Below are 24,759 nucleotides of genomic sequence, written 5' to 3'. Positions count from 1 at the left end.
CTTTAGTTTAAATTGCTCACTGCACTTTTACTAGCTAAGAATTTCCTGGTAGTTCCAATTATATACTGAATATTACATATCCGTGTGATATAACTATCATTAATCCATCAGCAGCACTGCCACCCACTGAATTTAAAATACTCTGCGGCGACTTCAATATTTTGCGATTGCAATTCTAAATCTTTCTGGATTGGACACCACATAAACTGCGTGTTTAGATTTCAGGCTTGTAACATGTTCCCAAGTATCAAAGATCCCTTATTTTACTCTGCTAAAATGCAGGCAAACACTACATTTTGATTTTTTTTTCATCAATACTTAACTGTGTGAAAGGGCTAAAACTGTATACAGAGCTCTAAACGTGATCAAACTAAGCCCTTGTATAATATTCCTGGAGTTATATTCTCATACAGCACAAAATGAGGCCATTTGGCCTATCTAGCCTGTGCCAACTCTTTGAAAGAGCTATCCAATTAGTCCCATTCTCCTATCTTAGCAAACCTGTCTCCATGGCAATTATCCAGCTTGCCCTCTTTCCGAGCAGCCCACCCTATTGGGCTTTGATACACAGCTTGTGGGCCTTCAATGTTGTGTGGACAGTGACCCTTAAAGTCCCTGTGTAGCAGATATGCCATGTGTGGTGTAGACATGCCTGGAATTACCCTGACCCAAATGCACATAGACTGACAACTGCCACTCCCATTTTATATTCAAAATGGAGTTTGGACTGGTGAAAGTGAAAGGCACTGTTCAGTCTATGTTCCTGACCTATTCATCCTCAAAAAAAAGTCTATCAAAACCCATGTCTTTCAATTTGACAAGTTATACAACAACGTCAACTTATATTTATATAGCACCTTTTTAATGTAGTGAAATTTCCCAAGGCACTTCACAGGAGTATTATGAGATTTTAAAAAATTGACACCAAGCCACGTGAGGAGAAATTAGGGCTGATGACCAAAAGCTTGGTCAAAGAGGTAGGTTTTAAAGAGCGTCTTGAAGGAGGAAAGAGAGTTGGAGAGATTAAGGGATGGAATTCCAGAGTTTAGGGCCTAGGTAACGGAAGGCACGGCCACCAATAGTTGAGCGATTTTAAAATCAGGGATGCTTGAAGGCAGAATTAGAGGAACGCAGACATCTCATCTGGGTATGGACGAGATTAGAGATAGGGAGGGGCAAGGCCATGGAGGGATTTGAAAACAAGGTTACTTAACTGAGAGCCCACCCTATTTAGTATTTAGTCGTAACAGGATTTCTTTGTACCTTTAGCACTGCTTGCAAAAGTGGATGGAACAATTTGCTTCTACAGTTACTTAACATTGAAAGCCTTTTTGTTCTCTTAGATAACAGTACCATAGTGCGAGAATGAGACTCCGTGGCCATGTCGGCAACAGTAGCAGCCCTGTGTCCAGGGCAATTATCCAGCTTGCCCTCCTTATTTCCACCTTCTGCAGTCAACCACTGCATCAAACTGTGAACCCGCTGGTGGAGAACTCCCCATTCACTGCTCTGTGGAATGCACCCACTGAACTGTGTGAGAACAAATTTGGAGTTACTATAGACCTGAGCCTTTTTGAAGTCATTGGTAGCCCATTGGAATCTGCCACAGGACAGGCTATCACAATCTTCTACCACAACAGGCTTGGCTATTACCCATATTACGATGAGTTAACGAGAGAATCGTTCAATGGCGGTATCCCCCAACTGGCACCTTTACATCTTCACTATGCGAAAGCAGTAGAAGATTTTCAGTACTACATTCCTTCACGCAAGGTTCCTGGAATTGCAATCATAAACTGGGAAAACTGGAGGCCTCAGTGGATAAGGAACTGGGACCAGAAAGATATTTACAGAATCAAATCTGTCGAACTGGTTATGTACCGAAACCACTTGTTGAACATGAGTGACGCAATTGTGATCGCCACGGATGAATTTGAAGAACAGGCAAAAAACTTAATGTTAGAAACTTTAAAATTGGGGAAGTCGTTGAGACCGAATCACTTGTGGGGATATTACTTGTATCCCGAGTGTTATAACCACAACTACAAGGATTTAACCATCAACTACACAGGGAGCTGTCCCGACATTGAAATATCAAGAAACGACGAGCTTCTCTGGCTATGGAAAGAAAGCACGGCACTGTTTCCATCCATCTACCTGCAGACAACGCTGCGAGCTTCAGCCATTGCGGCGAAGTTTGTTCGTCACCGCATTGAGGAAGCAAAACGGGTCGCATTGCTTTCCGACCAGGAATACTCTCCCCCTCTATACGTTTACACCCGACCAGTGTTCACTAACTCTCCCACGGAATATCTCTCTGAGGTAAGTTAAAGCAAGCTTTCGAGAGAAGACAAATCTTTAGTCATTTGCCAAAGTAAATCAATGAGTCCAAATTTCCTGTAGATTTGGACAATTGCAAAATACAACAACCTGTATTTTTATATAGCGCTTGTAACGTAGTAAACCATCCAAAGGAGCTTCACGGGAGAATTATAAAACAAAATTTGACCCAGCAGCATAAGGAGATATTGGGGCAGACAGACTTAGGTTTTAAGGAATGCCTTAAAGGAGGAAAGAGAGTCTGAGAAAGAAAGACTTGTATTTGTATAGCGCCTTTCACGGCCACTTGATGTCTCAAAGTGCTTTACAGCCAATGAAGTACTTTTGGAGTGCAGTCACTGTTGTAATGTGGGAAACATGGCTGCCAATTTGCGCACGCACAAAGAGCGATGTGATAATGACCAGATAATCAGTTTTTTTAATGTTGATTGAGGGATAAATATTGGCCAGGGATATCTCCCCTGCTCTTCTTTGAAATAGTGCCATGGGATCTTTTACGTCCACCTGAGCGGGCAGACGGGGCCTTGATTTAACGTCTCATCCGAAAGACGGCACCTCCGACAGTGCAGCACTCCCTCAGCACTGCACTGGAGTGTCAGCCTAGATTTATGTGCTCAAGTTCCTGGAGTGGGACTTGAACCCACAATCTTCTGACTCAGTGGAGAGGTATAGGGAGGGAATTACAAAGCTTATGGCCTTGGCAACTGAAGACATGGCTGCCAATGGTGGAGAGATTAAAATCGGGGTTTTGGAGGAGCACAGATATCCTGGAGGGTTGTGGGGCTAGAGGGGATTACAGAGATGGGAGGGGCGAGACCATTGAGGAATTTTAAAATCGAGATATTACTTAACTGGCAGCCAAAGTTGGTCAGCGAGCACAGGAGTGCTGGCTGAATAGGACTTGGTGCAAGTTAGGTCACGGGCAGCAGAGTTTTGAATGATCTCAAGTTTATGGAGGGTAGAAGGTGGGAGGCTGGCCAGGAGTGCATAAGTCTAGAGGTAACAATGGCATGGGGTTTCAGTGGCAGATGAGCTGAGGCAGGTGCGGAACCAGGCGATGTTCTGGACATGGAAAATATGTGGTCGTAGTGATGGTGCGGTTATGTGGTCGGAAGCTCATTTTCAGGGTCAAATATGACACCGAGGTTGAGAACAGTCTGGCTCGGCCTCAGATAGTTGCCAGGGAGATGGATAGATTCGGTGACTAGGGAACGGAGTTTGTGGTGGGGTCAAAAGACACTAGCTTCGGTCTTCCCAATATTTAGTTGGAGGAAATTTCTGCTCCATCCAGTACTGGATGTTGGACAAGCAGTGTGACTATTCATAGAGTGGGAGGATTTGAGAGATGGTGGTGAGGTAGAGCTGAATACTGGGAGAATAAATAAATGAAAACTTTGGAATGATGCAATGCAAAATAAATCGTATTCTGATGATGTGGAACCATTTTTTTCAGATAGAATTTAAAATATATTGCTTTTCTTCAAACTTTCTGTTTACAGATTGATCTTGTTCATACGATTGGGGAAAGTGCTGCTCTGGGAACAGCTGGGTTTGTTGTTTGGGGCAGTTTAAATATGACTGAAACCAAGGTAAATATGTTTGAAATCTATCTTTTTATGTGATAATGAATTCGCAATGCAGTTATTTGGGATTGTCAAAGCCTGCTCTCCCTAATTCGGCAGTGATTAATACATTACGGGGGGAGGTACCGAGTTACTCAGGCAAGTTTGATCCACTGTGCTGAGTTACCTGGCCTTTGCCAAAGCAGCAGTACAGCTGCAGTAATTAACCTAAACATACCTAGGCAAATGAAGAAAAAAATTTTCAGCCAGGGTTAATTTTGATTGCCGACCAATGATCCTTGCTGGAAAATGTACAAATGTGGATGATAGTTGAAGACAGGATCAAGTCTAACTGGTGACCCTGGATGGCCACAGTCTGTCACCCCTTCCTTTTCATGGTTCACATGAAGAAAATGTCAATTGGGCAAGATAACAGAGAGCTGCCTGTGTCTGTGTAACTAAGATCCAATATAAGCTGGGTCTAGAGCAGTTTATAAAAATAATTTTTTTTTTTTAAAAGCAAATGTTCCCACTACTTTTTCTTTGCTACTTCTATATGAAACCAGGTGGAAAGGGGTGTAATTTTCAACTTCATCTCTGTGGAACTCATCCTTTTTTTTTTATCCCATTGATCTCAGCAATCCAATCCATCAACTACTGTGCAGGCAGTGAAGTTGAAATTTACCCCAGACTGTGTACGCAGAAGAGCACAAGGGACTGCTGTTTCTCTGTTGAAGTATATAATGTAGACTTAGCACTGATCTTTGCAGATCTGGAACTGGTCGTGATCAATGCTCTATTGGTACATTGGGCTCAATTTTTCCTGGTCATTTGCGCTGTTTTTTTGGCGTAAGTTTTTAAATTAAAGTTTCCCCAAGGAATCTGTGGCAGCGTAAGTGAGTTAGTTACGATTTTTTAATGGGTTTTTTTTTACGTTTTCTGTGCCAGTTTTTATAATTTTTAAAAGTTTGCCCCCCAAAAATTTCTCCTAGGTTGGTGTATCTGCCCACTCCCGATTAAACCTTCTGGTGAGTTAAGAGAAAGCAGCATACCGTTGAAAAATCGGCGCAGTAAGACGCCATTGTTTTTCATCGAAGATTTGGAGGGAGATAAGAACACTTTAAAATACATAATAAAAATTACATTTTTTTTACCTTACAACAGAGTAGATGAAGTTTGATGGAATTCTGAGCTTTTCTTTTTTTTTTGAAACTCACGCCACCACTGAAAGTCTTCAAACAGGGCTGGAGGGTCAGAGCGTCGGCCGGCAGAATCGGCCCCACACCCGGACACTGGCTTGGGGCCCAGCTGAAAACAAGCCTGGGGGGTGGGGGGGGGAGGTGGTGATCAGAAGACTGCATGAGGCATCAAATGAGCCTGGGTTTTTTTTTGTGGGGGGGGGGTGCGCGGAAAGGTGCTATTGAACATGATCGGAAGAAGTCAAGACTGCAATGAGCCCCGGGGGGTTGGAGGGTATGGGTTCCCGATCACTGCGCTTGCTCAGATCTGGGTGTGGTCCATACAGACCTTGGGGAGAGAACAAAGAACCTGTCCTGCTTTTGTGCCATTTTGAGCTTCTTGCAAAGGTAAAATTTAAGCATGATTGGGGCAACACTGACAATGCCATTACTTGTGCAAGCCTTCTGCATCACGGTGCTGCAGAGGAGACAAATGATTCGATGTCATCACATGAGGAGCCTCCGAGCACGTAGGATGATGGGCAGGTGGCCTCACCCACTTCTGGTATATCAAGATAGCTGTTCGTACCTGCACATGAGTGATGCAGACTGTCAGAAGGCTGGGTTTCAGCAAAGAATTTGTAACTGGGATCTGTGAGTTGGTGAATGCAGACCTGTAACCTAGAAGCATCAGGAGGACTGCTTTCAGTTGAAGTGAAGGTTACAGCTGCACTTTGATTCTATGCATTGGATCCTTCCAAGCTACAACTGGGGATGTGTGCACCATTTTTCAACATGCAACACATGTCTGCATTCGGCAGGTGCTCAGTGGAATGACTACATAAAGATCCCAGGCAATACATGACCGGGCTGTGGGCTTCTCCAGGATTGCTGGCTTCCCAAAGGTACAGGGTGGCATTGATTGTACCCACATCGCCTTGCGAGCACCTTTGGGGGATTCCGAGATGTACAGGAACAGAAAAGGCTTCCACTCCATTAATGTGCAGCTCATGTGTGACGACATGCATCGCATCATGTCAGTTGATGCAAGATACACTAGGAGCACCCATAATGCGTTCATCCTTCGCGAGAGCATTATTTCTGCTATGTTTCAGCAGCAACCAGAAGGGCAGAGCTGGCTACTGGGAGACACAGGATACGGCCTTCCCACCTGGCTCATGACTCCCCTACAGGTAACCCGGACAGAAACTGACCGGGAGTACAACATGTCGCACATTGCGATGCGCAGCATCCTAGAGAGCACCATTGGCATCTTGAAATGGCATTTCCGATGCCTGGACCATTCCGGAGGCTACTTGCAATACTCCCCTGAGATTCAGTCAGTTCACTGTTGTGTGCTGCATGCTGCATAACTTAGCCATTATGAGGCAGCAGCAGCAGCTGGTAGTGGAAGAAGACCCATCTGCGGTGAGAGTGGCTGGTAATAATGATGATGAGGAAGATGCAGATGACGAGCAGGAGAAGGAGGACGACAGTGGAGGAGGGCAGGCCATCGTGCATCTTTAACAATTGCTCGCGCCTTGCACCGGCAGTTCATCCGTGAACGCTTTGCAAGCCTGAAGGCTCAGTGGCAACTTATCCACATGGACCATGTTTACTGTTTGGACCTGTTCCGTAATGTTGTTAATGGAATAAATGATGGAAATTATTATTCTTTACTTCAAAAGTTGTGTTAATAATCAAATGTAAATGATTCAGTTATAATTGTTAAACTTTTGAAAATATATTTTCAAACATTTGTACTAAACTTAAATAAAAATATTCTTGTATCAAACTTTAAAATTTTCAGTTACGATTACTTACTAACTTTAAACTTGTAAATTTACATAACTTACAAAAAATTTTAATTTGAGAACAACAGTAATATCATCATCATAGGCAGTCCCTCGAAGTGAGGATAACTTGCTTCCATGCCAAAAAGGGATGAGTTCACAAATATTTCAATGAAAGACCTAATATTCCAGAACCAGAACTACATCGTGAGGCTGGAAGATGCCTGTGCTTGGATTTTTTTAACGTGTGGTGGCCGTTGCACACTAACTGGAGACCAGCTCTGCTGCACAGACCGAGCCCGCACACATCGCAGTGTGGGCTGGCCCATGCTGCCCCTGGGCCTTCACCTCTTCTGGGCCTCGGCCTCACTCCTCTCCTGGACCTAGGTCATTTCCCTCTACGGATTTTTGCCGCTCCTTCGCCCCTCCTCCTGCTGTACCTGCCTTCGTAGCCTTCGCCGTCCTACAGCAGCACGTGCTGCTCCGTGTAGGGGTGTGCCGCCGCACGCTGCTCCCTGGCCTGCTGATGGTCCTGCAGCAATTGCAGCTAAATAACTGGTGGGAACCTTGAGGCCCAAATCATGTGCCAGCAGAATGATGAGCTCATCTCACTTGATATTGTGAAGCCCGTGCATAAATATCATTTAAACATGCTCCCTGGAGAGCCTTCGCTCTCCTCCCCACCAATCATTCGACATTTAACATTTATTAAATGAGCATGCAACTAGAGTTTAGCGGAGAACATGTTCAATATGTAAACGGATTACTGACAGATGGCACGCAAACAAATCCAAATCCAAATCTTTCCCACACATCTGCACCAGGACAGGACACAGTAATAACAATAATAGCAGCAGCAAAGAAAGGCTGCACCCATCTCTCCTATTATTCTAATTTATTCTAAGACTGCCTGCCACGCTTGACTTGGTGACTCCACAACCCCTGCCCACAGGCGGTGCTGCAGTGTTTCTGGGGTTAGAATGAAGAAGCTTGATACCAACATCTCCGGTAATGCGCACCTGTTTGGGGGGGCAGGTGGCAAAGTTGGAGGGCCCAGCTTGGGGCTCTTCAGAGGCTGGTCTGGGTTTTGGAGTAGGAGAAGTAGTTGATTCCGTCAATGGGCGTGGGGGCTGGGCGTGTTCCCTTATTACAGCAGCTAACTGCAACATGCTGTCCCTCATGCACCCTGACAGCGTCTCAACGACCTGCAAAATTCCCTCCCTCGTGTTGAGCAAAAGTGTTTGAACTACCTGTGACATTACCTCCCTCATGGTCACTGACATGGTTTCAGCTGACTGAAATATTCCCTCACTCATGGCCCCGGACATCGTTCCCATTTCTCAAGAGAGTGTTGTTACTTCTCCCAGCAGTCCCGATACCTCATCACCCACCCCACTGATGGTGGCCAGGAATGATCGTGTAAGGTCAATGCTCTCCGCACTCATTGTCATCATCTGAACCACATCTGGTAGATCCTGTACCTCAGGAGAGCGCGGTCGAGTTCTCCTTCCCCCTCCTCACTCTGGGTGTGGCTCGCTGCATCCCAGTGGGACCCGCAGCCTTGGACGGTGGGGCCCTGAGTGTGCCTTGCTGCACCCCACCACTGGGACCCGCAGCCTCGGACGGTGGGACCCTGGGTGTGCTTTACTGCCACCCTGCTGGAATCCCCAGCCTCGGAAGGTGGGAAACCATGGAATCTCCCACCAACACTCTCACCACTAGTCAGGGAATGGGCTAGCAACTCAATGGGTGGTACCTGCACCTCCTCCCAAAGTGTGTACAACAGTGGGGACTTCATCCATCCACTCCATTTCCCCCTCCCCCTCACCCCCATACTCTTGGTTTGGAAGATGTTCTCCTTCAGGCTCGTCCTTGTCTTAATCTTCAGCATCGTCAGGGTTAGCTTCAAGTTCTGCAAAATATAACAGAACAAATAGTTAGCAACAGAGGAGGAGGCAGGGTGGGTGGCATGAGTAGGCTCACACATCGCAGGCAGCAGGCTGATTTAAGGGACCACCATGAATGATAGCTAATGGAGACAGTCCCATGAACCGAAGCATGGCTAGCCCATGCAGTACTTAACATTTAGGAAAATCAGACTGTGGAATTTGGAGGACTTGCCCCCTCCCTTGAGTGTGGGCCCAGCTTGTGCAGTGGTGGTTGCTTTTCTCCAGACAGGACCCATCAAAGCAGCAACCCTGTCTTCCAAATGTGTCAGTGGGTGCAGATTTGCCGGGCCTCCTCCTGTTCGAGTTCTTTCTCTTTTTTGTTGTGTGCCACCTTCCTCTGCAAAGATGAAAATACAACTTTTTAAAGAGAGGGTGTCTTTCTGCTGGGTGGGACATATACAGATGGTCACATTTACATTACAATTGCATTGAATAAATTAAAATATTACTTACACTAACTACTTGACCAAGGTCATGCCATTTCTTTTTGCAATGGCCTCCAGACCTCGGGGTGGTCACCATTGTGCAGTAATCTTGTGCAAGTTTGTTCCAGCATTTCTTCATTTATTTGGGTGGAACTTTTATGTGACCTCTGCTGGTGTCCACCTCCTGCCATCTGCCCACAGTAACTAGTGCCTCCACTTCATTCTGTAAGAAATTCTTGGTCCTTGCACCACGCTGCATTTTGTATTGCCGCTTTGATTTTTCCAATGTTCTCACACAGCACTCAATGTTCTCACACACACAACTGGCTCTTTAAAAATAGCTGATTGCAGACCAGGAGCTGTACTGTGCATGCGCGCCCACAGGAATAACGTCAAAATGCCCTTTTTTTTCGCGTATGCATCGTTTTTTCGGCGCAGACAGCAGGCTCCATTCCCCCCTCCCCTCCATCCCCCGAGGCGACTGGACAAGCTGTGCAGCGCCAATTTTGAAAAAGACAATGGGGAAACTTGGCACAAATATTTTTGGAGCAGTTGTGGTCTAGAAAAATGGGTGTAACTCTGGCAATACACCAAAAAAACAGCTTTGGGTAAAATTGAGCCCATTATGTTACACACCTTTGTCAGAAAGGAAACACCATTGAGTCTACTCCTTGTTGGAGTCCATCAAAATATGGTCAATTGCTGCCCACAATAAATGTATTGTCTACTCCTGATATCCACTTCAATCTCAAGCTTTACCAAACCATTATTTGCCAAAAGCAGTAATTCAGGAACAATTTACAGACTATAATTACAATATAACTACTTAATTGGGGATTTAATGTTAGTCTTTTGTGGCAGTAAGAAAAATGAAGAAAGTCCCCGATGACTATTTTCTTTGCCAGTGATGAAAAACAACCGATACTACAAAATGACACTTAGCAGGTTTTATTCAGCCAATTCAAACCTCAAAATGTAACCAAGTAGCAATGATAAGTTATAAAATGTGGCATTAGTTTCCTTCCACTTTACCCAAGTTGCAGATAATCATGCACTCACTTGAGCAGCATTGTAAAAGGCTTATCTGCTACAAAGAGGGCAATTCAATTGAATGGTGTTTTGTTGTATTTACTGTGCAAATATATTACCAAATAAAACAAGCAGCCTTTACCTTCAACACAAAACTGCACAACAGATGAGCTGCGTCATTGCAACTACCATTTGTTACTGTATCAACCAGTCAAATTCATCCAAAAATATAAAAACACATCCCATGCTTTTCTCATCCACCCTAGTCATCGCAACATTGCAGTCAAGGCACTTAAAAATGTCTTAATTTTTCCCCACCAAACTTATATTTTTCTAATATTGTATAAGTGGCTACACACCAAAAGTACTTCATTGGTTGTAAAGCACTTTGCGATGTCCGGTGGTCATGAAAGGTGCTCTATAAATCCAAGTCTTGCTTTCTTGCTTTGCTCTGCTTAAAAACCCTCACTGTATCTCAGGTAGAGCCAGAGAGAGGACAAGAGCAAACAGATACTGCCCTGACCTAAGTCAAATGTCTTTCAATCTAATAGTGGTGATTATCTTTGGTCCCTATGGGTAGCAACATTGTCAACAAATATGAAGACTTTGTCTTGTTGGTATTTATTAGAACACCGACCAGAGGTAATCTTCCCAAATCTTCTTACAATGTTGCATCACCATTGAGGAAAAGAGGACATCATCGAGTGTCGATGATACTAGTTATCTGAAGTGAGGTTTGTTCAGTGCACCCACCCCCAACCCTTTTCCAAGATTCATTCTCAACCACTGCATACATTTCTGGATAAATATTAATTGCACAGTAGCAGATATCCTGTACTGTTTCATCTCCCCAAACATAGGCCCTGAATTCATGGCTCCTATAGGCACATACGAGTTGCGCACGTGCCTGTAGGTTGCGGGTTTAGCATGTGAAGCACACGCGCCAAAACCGGGAACTTACGATTTGTCATGAATCCTCTGGATCCTCTGGGGATGGGCCTCCGCAGCGGAGAGTTGGGCTAGTTGCCTAACTTCTGCTCAGCGAATACCCTTGAAAACATAGAAACATAGAAAATGTTTGCAAGAGTAGGCCATTTGGCCCTTCGAGCCTGCACTGCCATTCAATTTCATGGCTGAACATGCAACCTCAGTACCCCATTCCTGCTTTCTCGCCATACCCCTTGATCCCCTTAGTAGTAAGGACTACATCTAACTCCTTTTTGAATATATTTCGTGAATTGGCCTCAACAACTTTCTGTGGTAGAAAATTCCACAGGTTCACCACTCTCTGGGTGAAGAAGTTTCTCCTCATCTCGGTCCTAAATGGCTTACCCCTTATCCTTAGGCTGTGACCCCTGGTTTTGGACTTCCTCAACATTGGGAACATTCTTCCTGCATCTAACCTGTCTAAACCCGTCCGAATTTTAAACGTTTCTATGAGATCCCCTCTCATTCTTCTGAACTCCAGTGAATACAAGCCCTGTTGATCCAATCTTTCTTGATATGTCAGTCCCGCCATCCCGGGAATCAGTCTGGTGAACCTTTGCTGCACTCCCTCAATAGCAAGAATGTCCTTCCTCAAGTTAGGAGACCAAAACTGTACACAAAAGCAAGCGCAAGGCCTGCTTTTACCAGCGCAAGAGTTTTAAAAGATAGAAAAATAAAATGGTATCACTCATTTATATATTAAAAACCCTGTTCATCAAGATAAGTTTATTTTAAGCTCTGTTAAAACAATTTTTTTTTAAAATTGTATAAAATATTTACTTAAATTGCATTTTAATTTTAAAAATGTAATGTGTTTTAAAAAAAATATTGAATGTGTTTGTGTGCTTTTGGGGGTATTCCCATTCATACTTATGGCAACTCCGTAGAAACGGAACTCACCATAAGAACGAATGGGGATGCCTCTACTTTGATTGGGCCAGCCCACATGATCCCAGAGGCGCTTGCGAAGCACTTACATCCCTGTGATACGTGGATCTCTACGCAGGCCTAGCTTAGAGGCCCAGGACCGCAAGTCTCCGAACCTCCTGGACCATCAAGTGAGTTCGTAGATTTTTTGCAGGTCGGAGGCATCCGCCTGCGGGAAGCCTCTGACCGCAAAATGCGGGGCAAATTCCTTCTACCTGATTGGCTGATCTGCAAATATGTTGATTGTAATTTGAATTTATGAATTGTAATTCATTCAGATAAAAATAGTCCAACTTTCTTTTCATAATCCAGATCTGATTTACAGCAATTGAATTATGAGAATGATTCCAGGAATGAGGGACTTCAGTTATGTTGACAGACTGGTGAGGCTGGGGTTGTTCTCCTTAGAGCAGAGAACGCTGAGAGGAGATTTAATAGAGGTGTTCAAAATCATGAGGGGCCTGGACAGAGATAGAAAGAAACTGTTCCAATAATCAAGGGAATAATGGAGGCATGTGAAAAAAGAACGGCAGTAGTTATGGGGGATTTTAACCTACATATCGATTGGTCTAATCAAATCGCAGGGGGTAGCCTGGAGGAGGAATTCATAGAATGCACACGGGATTGTTTCTTAGAACAGTATGTAACAGAGCCTACAAGGGAGCAAGCCATTTTGGATCTGGTCCTGTGCAATGAGACAGGAAAAATAAACGATCTCCTCATAAAAGATCCTCTCGGAATGAGTGATCACAATATGGTTGAATTTGTAATACAGATTGAGGATGAGGAAGTTGTGTCAGAAACGAGCATACTATGCTTAAACAAAGGGGACTACAGTGGGATGAGGGCAGAGTTGGCCGAAGTAGACTGGAAACAAGGACTAAATGGTGGCACAATTGAGGAACAGTGGAGGACTTTTAAGGAGCTCTTTCAAAATGCGCAACAAAAATATATTCCAGTGAAAAAGAAGGGTGGCAAGAGAAGAGATAACCAGCCTTGGATAACCAAGGAAATAAAGGAAAGTATCAAATCAAAGACCAATGCGTAGAAGGTGGCCAAGGTTAGTGGGAAACTAGAGGATTGGGAAGATTTTAAGCAACAGCAAAGAATGACTAAAAAAGCAATAAAGAAAGGGAAGATAGATTACGAAGGTAAACTTGCGCAAAACATAAAAACAGATAGTAAAAGCTTTTACAGATATATAAAACGGAAGAGAGTGACTAAAGTAAATGTTGGTCCCTTAGAAGATGAAAAGGGGGATTTAATAATGGGAAATGTGGAAATGGCTGAGACCTTAAACAATTATTTTGCTTCCGTCTTCACAGTGGAAGACACAAAAACCATGCCAAAAATTGCTGGTCATAGGAATGTGGGAAGGGAGGACCTTGAGATAATCACTATCACTAGGGAGGTAGTGCTGGACAGACTAATGGGATTGAAGGTAGACAAGTCCCCTGGTCCTGATGAAATGCATCCCAGGGTATTAAAAGAGATGGCGGAAGTTATAGCAGATGCATTTGTTATAATCTACCAACATTTTCTGGACTCTGGGGAGGTACCAGCGGATTGGAAAGCAGCTAATGTAATGCCTCTGTTTAAAAAAGGGGGCAGGCAAAAGGCAGGTAACTATAGGCCGGTTAGTTTAACATCTGTAGTGGGGAAAATGCTTGAAACTATCATTAAGGAAGAAATAGCGGGACATCTGGATAGGAATAGTGCAATCAAGCAGACGCAGCATGGATTCATGAAAGGGAAATCATGTTTAACTAACTTACTGGAATTCTTTGAGGATATAACGAGCATGGTGGATAGAAGTGTACCGATGGATGTGGTGTAGTTAGATTTCCAAAAGGCATTCGATAAGGTGCCACACAAAAGGTTACTGCAGAAGATAAAGGTACGCGGAGTCAGAGGAAATGTATTAGCATGGATAGAGAATTGGCGAACAGAAAGCAGAGAGTCGGGATAAATGGGTCCTTTTCCGGTTGGAAATCAGTGGTTAGTGGTGTGCCACAGGGATCAGTGCTGGGACCACAACTGTTTACAATATACATAGATGACCTAGAGGAGGGGACAGAGGATAGTGCAACAAAATTTGCAGATGAAACTAAGATTAGTGGGAAAGCGGGTTGTGTAGAGGACTCAGAGAGGCTACAAGGAGATTTGGATAGGTTAAGCGAATGGGCTAAGGTTTGGCAGATGGAATACAATGTCGGAAAGTGTGAGGTCATCCACCTTGGGGAAAAAAAACAGTAAAAGGGAATATGATTTGAATGGGGAGAAATTACAACATGCTGTGGTGCAGAGGGACCTGGGGGTCCTTGTGCATGAAACTCTTTTGAGTAGAAACTCTTTTGAGTCCTTGTGCATGAATCCCAAAAGGTTAGTTTGCAGGTGCAGCAGGTAATCAGGAAGGCAAATGGAATGTTGGCCTTCATTGCGAAAGGGATGTAGTACAAAAGCAGGGAGGTGTTGCTGCAACTGTATAAGGTATTGGTAAGGCCGCACCTGGAGTACTGCGTGCAGTTTTGGTCACCTTACTTAAGGAAGGATATACTAGCTTTGGACGGGGTACAGAGACGATTCACTCGGCTGATTCGAGAAATGAGGGGGTTACCTTATGATGATAGATTGAGTAGACTGGGTCTTTGCTCGTTGGAGTTCAGAAGGATGAGGGGTGATCTTATAGAAACATTTAAAATCATGAAAGGGATAGACAAGATAGAGGCAGAGAGGTTGTTTCCATTGGTGGGGGAGACTAGAACTAGGGGGCACAGCCTCAAAATACGGAGGAGCCAATTTAAAACCGAGTTGAGAAAGAATTTCTTTTCCCAGAGGGTTGTGAATCTGTGGAATTCTCTGCCCAGGGAAGCAGTTGAGGCTGGCTCATTGAATGTTTTCAAGTCAAAGATAGATAAATTTTTAAACAATAAGGGAATTAAGGGTTATGGGGAGAGGGCGGGTAAGTGAGTCTGAGTCCACGACCAGATCAGCTATGATCTTATTGAATGGCGGAGCAGGCTCGAGGGGCTAGATGGCCTACTCCTGTTCCTAATTACTATGTTCCTATGTTCCTATTGGCAGAAGGGTCGAGAACCAGAGGACACTGATTTAAGGTGATTGGCAAAAGAACCCAAGGCGATGTCAGAAAAAACTTTTTTACACAGCGAGTGGTTAAGATCTGGAATGCACTGCCTGAAAGAGTGGTGGAGGCAGACTCAATCTTATCTTTCAAAAGGGAGTTGGATAAGTATCTGAAGGAAAAAAAAAACTGTAGGGCTACGGGGAAAGGGCAGGGGAGTGGGACTAACTGGGAGTCAGCATGGCTCAACGGGCCAAATGGCCGCCTTCCGTGCTGTAACCATTCTATGATTCTATAAGTTAAATTGTATTTTTAATTATACAGTATTGTGGAAGTATTAATGGTATTTTCAGGTCCAGTGCCATGATTATGTGCATATTTGTGCAGAAGATGTAAATCAATGGCCTTGATATGTTTGTTTCGGATTGTTGTTAACTTTAGTGGTGGAACTCCAAATTCCTGAAATGCCATGAGGAGATGTATCCTTCCAGTTGTGAGTCAGTCTGCCACTTACACTGAGAGAATCCTACATTGATATCCCGATGGAAATTCTGCATCTGTTCAGGGTGCAGTATCTTCATGAAGTGAACAGAGTATGGGTCAAAATTTTAACTTCAATCACAGGCTTTTAAGTGAGGCTGAGGCCTTAATGTAAAACTTTAATGAAGGTAGTCAAAGACATAAAACACAAACTTACAGGTATATTTAATCATATTGTGAATTATGTAATTTTCTTGTTTTAACGTTTTAGAAATCTCTAGACTGCAAAAATAATGGTGTTCAATTTTTTTTTTAAAAGCTATTTTGTACAATTTGATTGGATCATCTAGTTGGATTATTTTTATCTGAATTGCAATCAATAAATTCAAATTACAATTAATATATTTGTAGATCAACCAATCAGGTAGAAGGAATTTGCATTGTGCTGGAATATATTTGAATATGAGTCTGTCATCTGCTCGAAATTTGGAGATAAGAAATGATCACAATTTGTATACAATGTGTGATACTGAGGTATAATGGAGAACTGTAACAAAACCGTTTATTAGATGAACCATTTTTCTATCATTGTCAAAATAACACTCTTGTGTCAAGTGTATCCCTGCTCAATGCAGACATCACACTTAGTTACAAATGCAAAACAGTCTTAAAAAACAAAAAGCCCTGACCTGGAGGCTGAAATTTGCATTCAATTTACTGATCTGAGGAATTCATGAGCAACGACAAATTTACCTGGATTCTCACAGGGAGCTCTTGAACCTTAAAGGGACAGGCCAGGTTAATAGCTAAACATCACAACTGTACGTCAGACCTCAAACTGCCTGTGAGCAGTAACGTAAGTATGTGTGTGTGTGTAATTTACTACATATATGTTGTCAATATTCTGTCATTGTTAGACCTGGGAAACCTTCTGTGACTTTGTGGTTGTATTTTACAGGACGTGTGTTTTACTGTTGGTGACTATGTTAAGGAAGTCCTGAATCCTTACATTGTTAATGTGACATCTGCAGCACGGCTCTGTAGTAAAATACTGTGCCACAATAAAGGGCGGTGTGTGCGAAAGAACTGGGACTCCACTCATTACCTGCACTTGAACCCTGCGAGCTTCAGAATAAGGAGAAATGGCATAGGATACGCAGTCATAGGACGAACTTCTTTTGAAGATATAGTCTTCTTGGCAGAAGAGTTCACTTGTCAGTGCTATGCAGGGCAGAAGTGTGAACCTGCTAGTGACATAATGAACTATATCACCGAACTGGACGCCTGTGTTAATCCTTACAACTGCATCAACTTTGATGCCTATACAGAATTGTCCACAAAGTCAAAAATAATTGACCGAACCTCAGCTATTCCCTCCCAAAATTGTGTTTGCTCTGTGTATGGTCACTTAGCCCCTTTAGTTAGCACAGTTTTGAGTGTATTTTATATAATGCATCAAATGTGATTTTTTAAAAAAATGATACTCGATTACTTTCTGTAACTATATATATTTTGCTCTAATTAATGAGAAACTACAACTTAACCTGGAGTATCACAGGGAGTGCTTGGAACAGTGATATGTTGGTATGGTTCAGTTAGTGTACAAATGTAAATGTTTGTTTTTGTGCTTGACTATTACAGTATATCCTGTTCTTCAAATAGTTGGTCAACCCATTAACTCAAATGTTTGCATGCTTGATTCTGAATTAAAGTGTTGCATGTTTGATTCCATGTGGACCCTGTCACTCAAACTCATTTGCATCAGTTGGGTGAGTTTTGTCAGTGCTCACATGGTATAATGAATAGAGCTCCAACTGAACTGATTATGGATAATTCAAAAATGTGATCAATCTCTATGGAAAACTGTACACAGACACATATATAATAGGTCATCGAGTAGTACTTCTAGATCAGTGAATATTAAATTGCACCTTTCGAGTATGCATTTATAACATGATTCATCAAATTCCATAACTGAGAACCAACTTGAGGACCTGTGTAACTCTAAATCCTTCTTATACCATGAGAGAGAGCTGCCATACAGAGGTTGGGTGCTTCCTTACAAGGTAGGAAGGAAAAATGAGCAAGTAAATGCTGAAAAGAGGGAGAAAATGTCCTATAGAGAGAAATAACCCCTCACCCCTCTCTGCTGGCTATAAGGGTCTCTTGTATAAATTTAATTTGTTACTTTGAAGTCAGCTCCTAGTCAAAGCTAAAACTCTCTGTTGCAAGTACCAGCTTAGTTTAGCCGGTAGAGCCATAATGTTGTGGGTTCAAGCCTCATTCAGAAATTAAGCACATAATCTAGGCCGCCATTACTGAGAGAATGCTGTCTTGTTAGAGATCCTTGAAATAAGATACTAAACCAAATCACCATGCACCTATTCAGCTGGATGTTAAAGATCTTATGGTACTATTTGAAGAGAAAGGTATGATTCTGAGGGGGATTGCCAGGGTAGGTGCTGAGAGATTGTTTTCCCTGGCTGGAGTGTCTAGAACTAGGGGGCATAGTCTTAGGAAAAAGGGTTGGCCATTTAAGACGGAGATGAGGAGGAATTTCTTCACTCAGAGGGTTATGACTCTTTGGAATAGAGGGTTATGACTGTGGATGCGAAGTCATTGAACATATTCAAGACTGAGATAGATTTTTGGACTCAGGAGGAATCAAGAGAGGGGGATCGGGCGGGAAAGTGGAGTTGAGGATGATGATCAGCCATGATCTTATTGAATGGCGGAGCAGGTTCGAAGGGCTGTATGGCCTACTCCTGCTCCTAATTCTTATGTTCTTATGTATTCTTCCTCATTAACTGGTCATCTCCTTTCTATCGATAGGATCTTGCAGTGTTACCAAATGGCTGTGTTTGCTTCAATAGTAACAGTAGGATGCATTCTCTGATTAGTGAAGTCCAGGTAAGAATGCTTGACATGTTTGTACAAAGGGCCCTTCCCTCCCTTAAAGGGAAGGGCCATCGCTGCAAGCTCTGCAATTGGAAAGAGCACCTACCTGGACCACCAAGGGGGCGAGGGAGTCATGTGATCAGCCAAGCACTCCAGCAGAATGCCGGGCTGAGCGATCGCGGGCAGGATCCCGTGAAGAAAATGGAGGAACACCGCGAAAACAAACATAAGTTTTTTTTTTACTTGCCTTGGTCACCTCGGCTTTAACTATTGCCCCGGTAGCGGCCAGCCTCCCGATCCGTGCCTCCTGCAGCTGCCGGGGTTTTTGCCCGGCACTGCTGCAGGGGGCGAAAGTAAATTTCGGGGCTGGGGGGGCTACTGGGGCGATGCACACGGCGATGACATCACAATCTCTGGACGCAGGAGCACGCTGTAGCGCCACCGCCAAACTCCCGCCCAATACGGCGGGAGTCGTTGTCAGCGCTGCACCCGGGTGCTAACGCATTTGCCCCCCTGGGGGCGATAACGGGGGGAGGGGGAGTGTAAATGCACCGAATTTCTAGGCCACAGTGTTTTTTTGGTTGTTCGCTTTGCGACTCGCAGACTCTGGGGAATAAAAGCCGGGATGGGAGTGCGCTCATTTATGAAAAACAAGCATCATGCTTCCGGTTCCAGATTAATGCGCAGTAAGCTTCTGCGCAGCTTCTGGTATTTGGCAGCAGTCACTCCATAAAAAACACATTTAAAAAAGTGTTTGTTTCTTTTTCTTTGAACACTTTCCTCTATCAGTAATACAAATATTGGAGATGAGGTGAAAAAGGACTGTTTCACTAACAGACAGAATTGGGTAGCAAAGTGCCTGTTCCCTTTTCAATTGGCATAGCAAGACTGTGTCCGGAGGATGGACCAATGGCGCAGGAGCATGGATGCGCTTCAAGGTGGGAGGTCATGTGATGAAGCCTCCAGGAATATACCCAATCACTGTGTTTCCTCGCTTGTCGGAAGTGCGATTTGTTATTTTCAGCCCTCCAAATCCTGAGCAGCTTTGCTCTCTGCATCAGAGCACGGCAATTAAATTGATCAAATCTCTTGCTGCTATCCTTGGTGATGAATAAACAAACTAGATCTTTTTGTTTTCCTGTTAAGTCTTTTTATATTGCAGTGGAGATTTGAAATTGTATTTGGTTACATGTTGCTCAGTTACATGTGGGACTAATCCTTCTTTATTGAGTGAGGCTATACATTCATCGTGCATGTTGGTATTCAGGCTGCTATTGAAACTCAATGAATCATCTTCTGTGACACATTGCGAGCTGAGACCCACAGCCCACAATTTTGACGATAATACATAAAGGAGAAGAATAGAAGAAACCTTTTCACACTAAAGGAACGTGGAAAGCTTTTCCACAGGTGCTGATCAATGCGACAACATTCAAAGACTACTGGATAATTACTTTAAGAATATGCAGACAAAGTGGGGAAGAATGAAATCGATAAAATGAGGGCCCAAGAGGAACATAAATTCAGCACATGCAACAAAGGTTCAAAGGTTATCCTGTGCTTAAGATTATGTGTAAAAATAGTTCTCTCTACTGTTACATCAAGATAAACCTGAACACAACACTTTTAAAATTTTCAGTGTAAAAGCAGGAACTGCTGGAAATACGCTGCAGGCCTGGCCCAGCGGCACCTAAAATAAAGAAATAACTGCAATGTGGAAATTTGAAACAAAGACCGAAAATGTAGGGAACCGGTCAGGCAACATGTGTAAAGATAAAAGACAAGTTAATGTTGCGGCTATGACATGTTAAACTATCTGTTCGCTTTTCAGATGCTAATGAACCTACCGTGATTTCCAGCATTTTCTAATTTTGTGTCAGATTTGCAGTGTTAACGATTTTTCTTCTTATCAATACCAGGTTCATTTTTATTTCAACAAAACTGTATTTTCCTTTTTTTCCAATTTATCAGTTACTATATCTGTAAATTCAAATAAAATCAAATAATGAAAATACACAGCAGGTCTATCAACATTTAAAAAGACAAAAGGATAGCATCACATTTTGGTGGCGACCATTCATCAGAACTTAAAACTGGAAGAGAAAAAAGCCTTTGTTATAGGACTGACCAAAACCAGAAGTGGAGGGGAGAATGACGGATAAAGTTAGATATGCTGAAGACGGTTACATAGAGTCACTGAACTGATTTAATGGCCCGTGACCTAATTTTTTGGAAAGCTGGTTAGGTGCAGAAAGTGCTGAATGACATACAAAGGTCATTGGGCTGTGGAAAGACATCAAAAAGAAAATGTGAGTAAAACAGCTTTAAAATGGAACTCCACTTCCCCAGACCCTTTCAGCAACTTTATTTTTAGCACTTCTTTAATCTGGGTTATCTGTGAGATAGTTCCTCACGTGAGCATTGTTATAACTGTCTTTCTCCAGCCCTCGGCTGAATCGAAGACAAATTTTGTGATTTGTGATGTGAATTTAAAACATCAAATAGAGATTCAATTTATTATATGTATCACTCCACTCCTGCGAAGCGACATGGGATGTTTTACTGCATTAAGGGCACTATATAAATGCAAGTTGTTGTTGTACCTAACAATTAATGCTGCATTTACTTCACAGCATTGCCAGCATTGCTGACATTGTCAGCTTTGAATTTATTGGCAGTGCTGTAAACAAAAGAGGAGAGTTGCATTTGGAGATCCCTGTGCAATACCACAACAATGGGCCCAGAAACGGAGGCCACTATCTTTTCTGACCGCCTGTAGGCTAGTGGTTCAGTCAGCCAGCACAGATGCAGAATTTCCTTCTTACCAGAATGAGATGGCAGCCAAAAACTAGGGCCGGAATCTTGCTGGTGTTCAGAGGGCAGGTTCGGAGGCGGGTCTGCTGTCAAAATCTAAAAGATTGACAGCAGGTCCGGAACCTACTCTGAACCCGCCTCCGTGTCCGTTTCCCAAGCGCTGGGTCTACTTGCGCTTTACAGACCCGACACTAAGTGGCGGGTGAGCCAATTGAAATAGTTAAGAGGTTATTAAAAGATACTTATACAGTATTTTACCCTCTATTTAACATTTTTTCAGCTTTTTGACGAGGTGCTCGGGGATCACGTCAGTAAGTAGATCGGGTTTTCAATGACTCTCCCTTCCTCTGAATAGGTGACAGCTGCAAAAGTGGCACAATAGCTACCAATTCACATCACTTCAGGATTTGGAATACACTTTTCAGCTTTAGGAAGGTTGCAAGTGTAACTCTATCCAATGTTACCTCCTTGGAGCAACCTCTCTCACCATTGACAGATCGGTTCTGTCATCTCAAGTTGATCGGGATGTGATGAGTGGCACAGCAGGATGAGGTTGAGTGGCTTTGCAGTAACGTTTCGTGATCTACTGAGATCATTGAAAGGTTTGTACCATCGCAACCAGGTCCTCCCGACGACATCTCTGCTTGTTCCCTCCTGTGCAATGTGCAACCAGGCTGTGTTGGCTCCTAGAGAGGTTTCTTCCACACATTAGAAGGGAAGAGAACCTCCCTGCGTGCTGTCAGGGGAGCATCTGGATGCAGCTGTGCACTCAGGCACTTTGTACAGTGCTTGTCAGTGTTTGCAGCACCTCAATACTGTAGAACACTGACAGCACATCATCATCATCGGCAGTCCCTCGGAATTGAGGAAGACTTGCTTCTACTCTTAACATGAGTCCTTAGGTGGCTGAACAGTCCAATACGAGAACCACAGTCCCTGTCACAGGTGGGACAGATAGTGTTGAGGGTAAGGGAGGGTGGGACAGGTTTGCCGCACGCTCTTTCCGCTGCCTGGGCTTGATTTCTGCATGCTCTCGTCGATGAGACCCGAGGTGCTCAGCACCCTCCCGGATGCACTTCCTCCACTTAGGGCAGTCTTTGGCCAGGGACTCCCAGGTGTCAGTGGAGATGTCGCACTTTATTAGGGAGGCTTTGAGGGTGTCCTTGTAACATTTCCTCTGCCCACCTTTGGCTCATTTGCCTTGAAGGAGTTCCGAGTAGAGCACTTGCTTTGGGAGTCTCGTGTCTGGCATGTGGATAACGTGGCCTGCCCAGCAGAGCTGATCAAGTGTGGTCAGTGCTTCAATGCTGGGGATGTTGGCCTGGTCGAGGACGCTAACGTTGGTGCGTCTGTCCTCCCAGGAGATTTGTAGGATCTTGCGAAAACATCGTTGGTGGTATTTCTCCAGCGACTTGAGGTGTCTTCTGGACATGGTTCCTTTTAAGGAAACTGGCTGATGAGATGTCATCAAATGACATCATCAGACCAGCTTCCTTTCAATTGGCCAGGAACCTCATGGGCGGGCTTAACAAACCCTATCAGGGGAAAGTTGTGGGGGAAGACAGCACTGGGATCGCAGCCCGCCAACTACCTCGGCCTCACTGAGCCCGTCTCGGTAGGCGAAATTGCGGACAATGAGCCTAAAACCAGTACTCATATACAGGCATGTGCATATGTGGGTTTCTATTCATCCTACTCTACCTGTCCACAGCCTTTGACACGGTTGACCATACCATCCTCCTCCAGCACCTCTCTGTTGTCCAGCTGGTATCAGTCCAATTGTAGTCAGAGAATTACCTACAAAGGCTTCTCTTCTCGCCCCCACGTCGTTACCTCTGGGGAAGAACATAAGAATTAGGAGCAGGTGTAGGCCATTCAGCCCCTCGACCCTGCTCCACCATTCAATGAGATCATGGCTGATTTTCTACCTCAACTCCACTTTCCTGCACTATTCCCATATCCCTTGATTCTGTTAATATCCAAAATTCTATTGATCTCGGACTTGAATATACTCAAAAACTGAGCCTCCACAGCCCTCTGGGGTAGAGAATTCCAGAGATTCACCATCTTCTGAATGAAGACATTTCTCCTCATCTCAATCCTAAATGGCTGACCCCTTATTCTGAGACTGCGACCCCTGGTTCTGAGACTGCCCAGCCAGAGGATACATCCTTCCTGCATCTACCCTGTAAGAATTTTGTATGTTTCAATGAAATTACTTTCATTCTTCCAAACTCTAGAGAATATAGGCCTAGTCTACTAAATCTCTCCTCCTAGGACAATCCCCCTATCGGATATGACACCAGGTTCTGCAGGTAAACTGACAACACCCAGCTCTACCTCACCACCACCACCACTTTTGACCATTATACTGCCTCTGTATTAACAGACTGTTTGTCCAACATCCAGTCTTGAATGAATTGCATATTCCTCCAATTGAACATTGGGGAGACCAAAGACATTGCCTTCAGTCCCTGCCACAAACTTCATTCCATCCTTACTGATTCCATCCCCCTCCCAGCTCAGTGTCTCAGGCTGAAGCACACTGTTTGTAAACTTGGCGTCCTTTTTGACCCAAGGCTGAGCTTCCAAATCCATATCCTCTCCTGCACAAAGACGACTTACTTCCGCCCCTGCCTCAGCCCATCTGCTGCTGAAAGCCTCATCCATGTCTTTGTTACCTCCAAGCCTTTGTTACCTCCACACTGTTCCAATGCTCTCCTGGCCGGCCTCCCATCTTCCACCCTCAATAAACTTGAGCTCCTTCAAAAGGCTGCTGCACCTATCCTAACTCAGAGCAAGTTTGGTTCACCCATCACCCCTTTGCTCACTGACCTACATTGGCTTTCGATCCACCAACATCTTCATTTAAAAATTCTCATTCACATGTTGAAATCCCTCCATGTTCTCACCCCTCCCTATCTGAACTCGGTAGTGTTCCCGCCGTGTGTTCTCTGAACTCGGCGGTGTCAGTGCTGTGCGTTCTCTGAACTCGCCGGTGTTTGCGCTGTGCGTTCTCTGAACTCGGCGGTGTCAGTGCTGTGCAGTCTCTGAACTCGGCGGTGTTTGCGCTGTGCAGTCTCTGAACTCGGCGGTGTCAGTGCTGTGCGTTCTCTGAACTCGGCGGTGTCAGTGCTGTGCGTTCTCTGAACTCGCCGGTGTTTGCGCTGTGCGTTCTCTGAACTTGGCGGTGTCAGTGCTGTGTGTTCTCTGAACTCGGCGGTGTTTGCGCTGTGCGTTCTCTGAACTTGGCGGTGTTTGCGCTGTGCGTTCTCTGAACTCAGCGGTGTTTGCG

The 24,759-nt window shown here is 44.1% G+C and overlaps 1 protein-coding gene across 1 annotated transcript; it reads left to right on the top strand.

The window, feature by feature from the left end:
- Positions 1-1,365: 1,365 nt before the first annotated feature.
- LOC139281553 (hyaluronidase-5-like) lies at positions 1,366-17,217 on the top strand. The gene is made up of 3 exons (XM_070901717.1): positions 1,366-2,322; positions 3,840-3,929; positions 16,711-17,217. Exons 1-3 carry the CDS (start codon positions 1,366-1,368, stop codon positions 17,215-17,217), a joined length of 1,554 nt encoding a protein of 517 aa, XP_070757818.1.
- The last annotated feature ends 7,542 nt before the right edge of the window (positions 17,218-24,759 follow it).

Source organism: Pristiophorus japonicus, chromosome 15 (assembly GCF_044704955.1).
Source record: "Pristiophorus japonicus isolate sPriJap1 chromosome 15, sPriJap1.hap1, whole genome shotgun sequence".
In the NCBI taxonomy this organism is placed as follows: domain Eukaryota; kingdom Metazoa; phylum Chordata; class Chondrichthyes; family Pristiophoridae; genus Pristiophorus; species Pristiophorus japonicus.
This window is presented reverse-complemented; position numbering and strand designations above follow the sequence as displayed.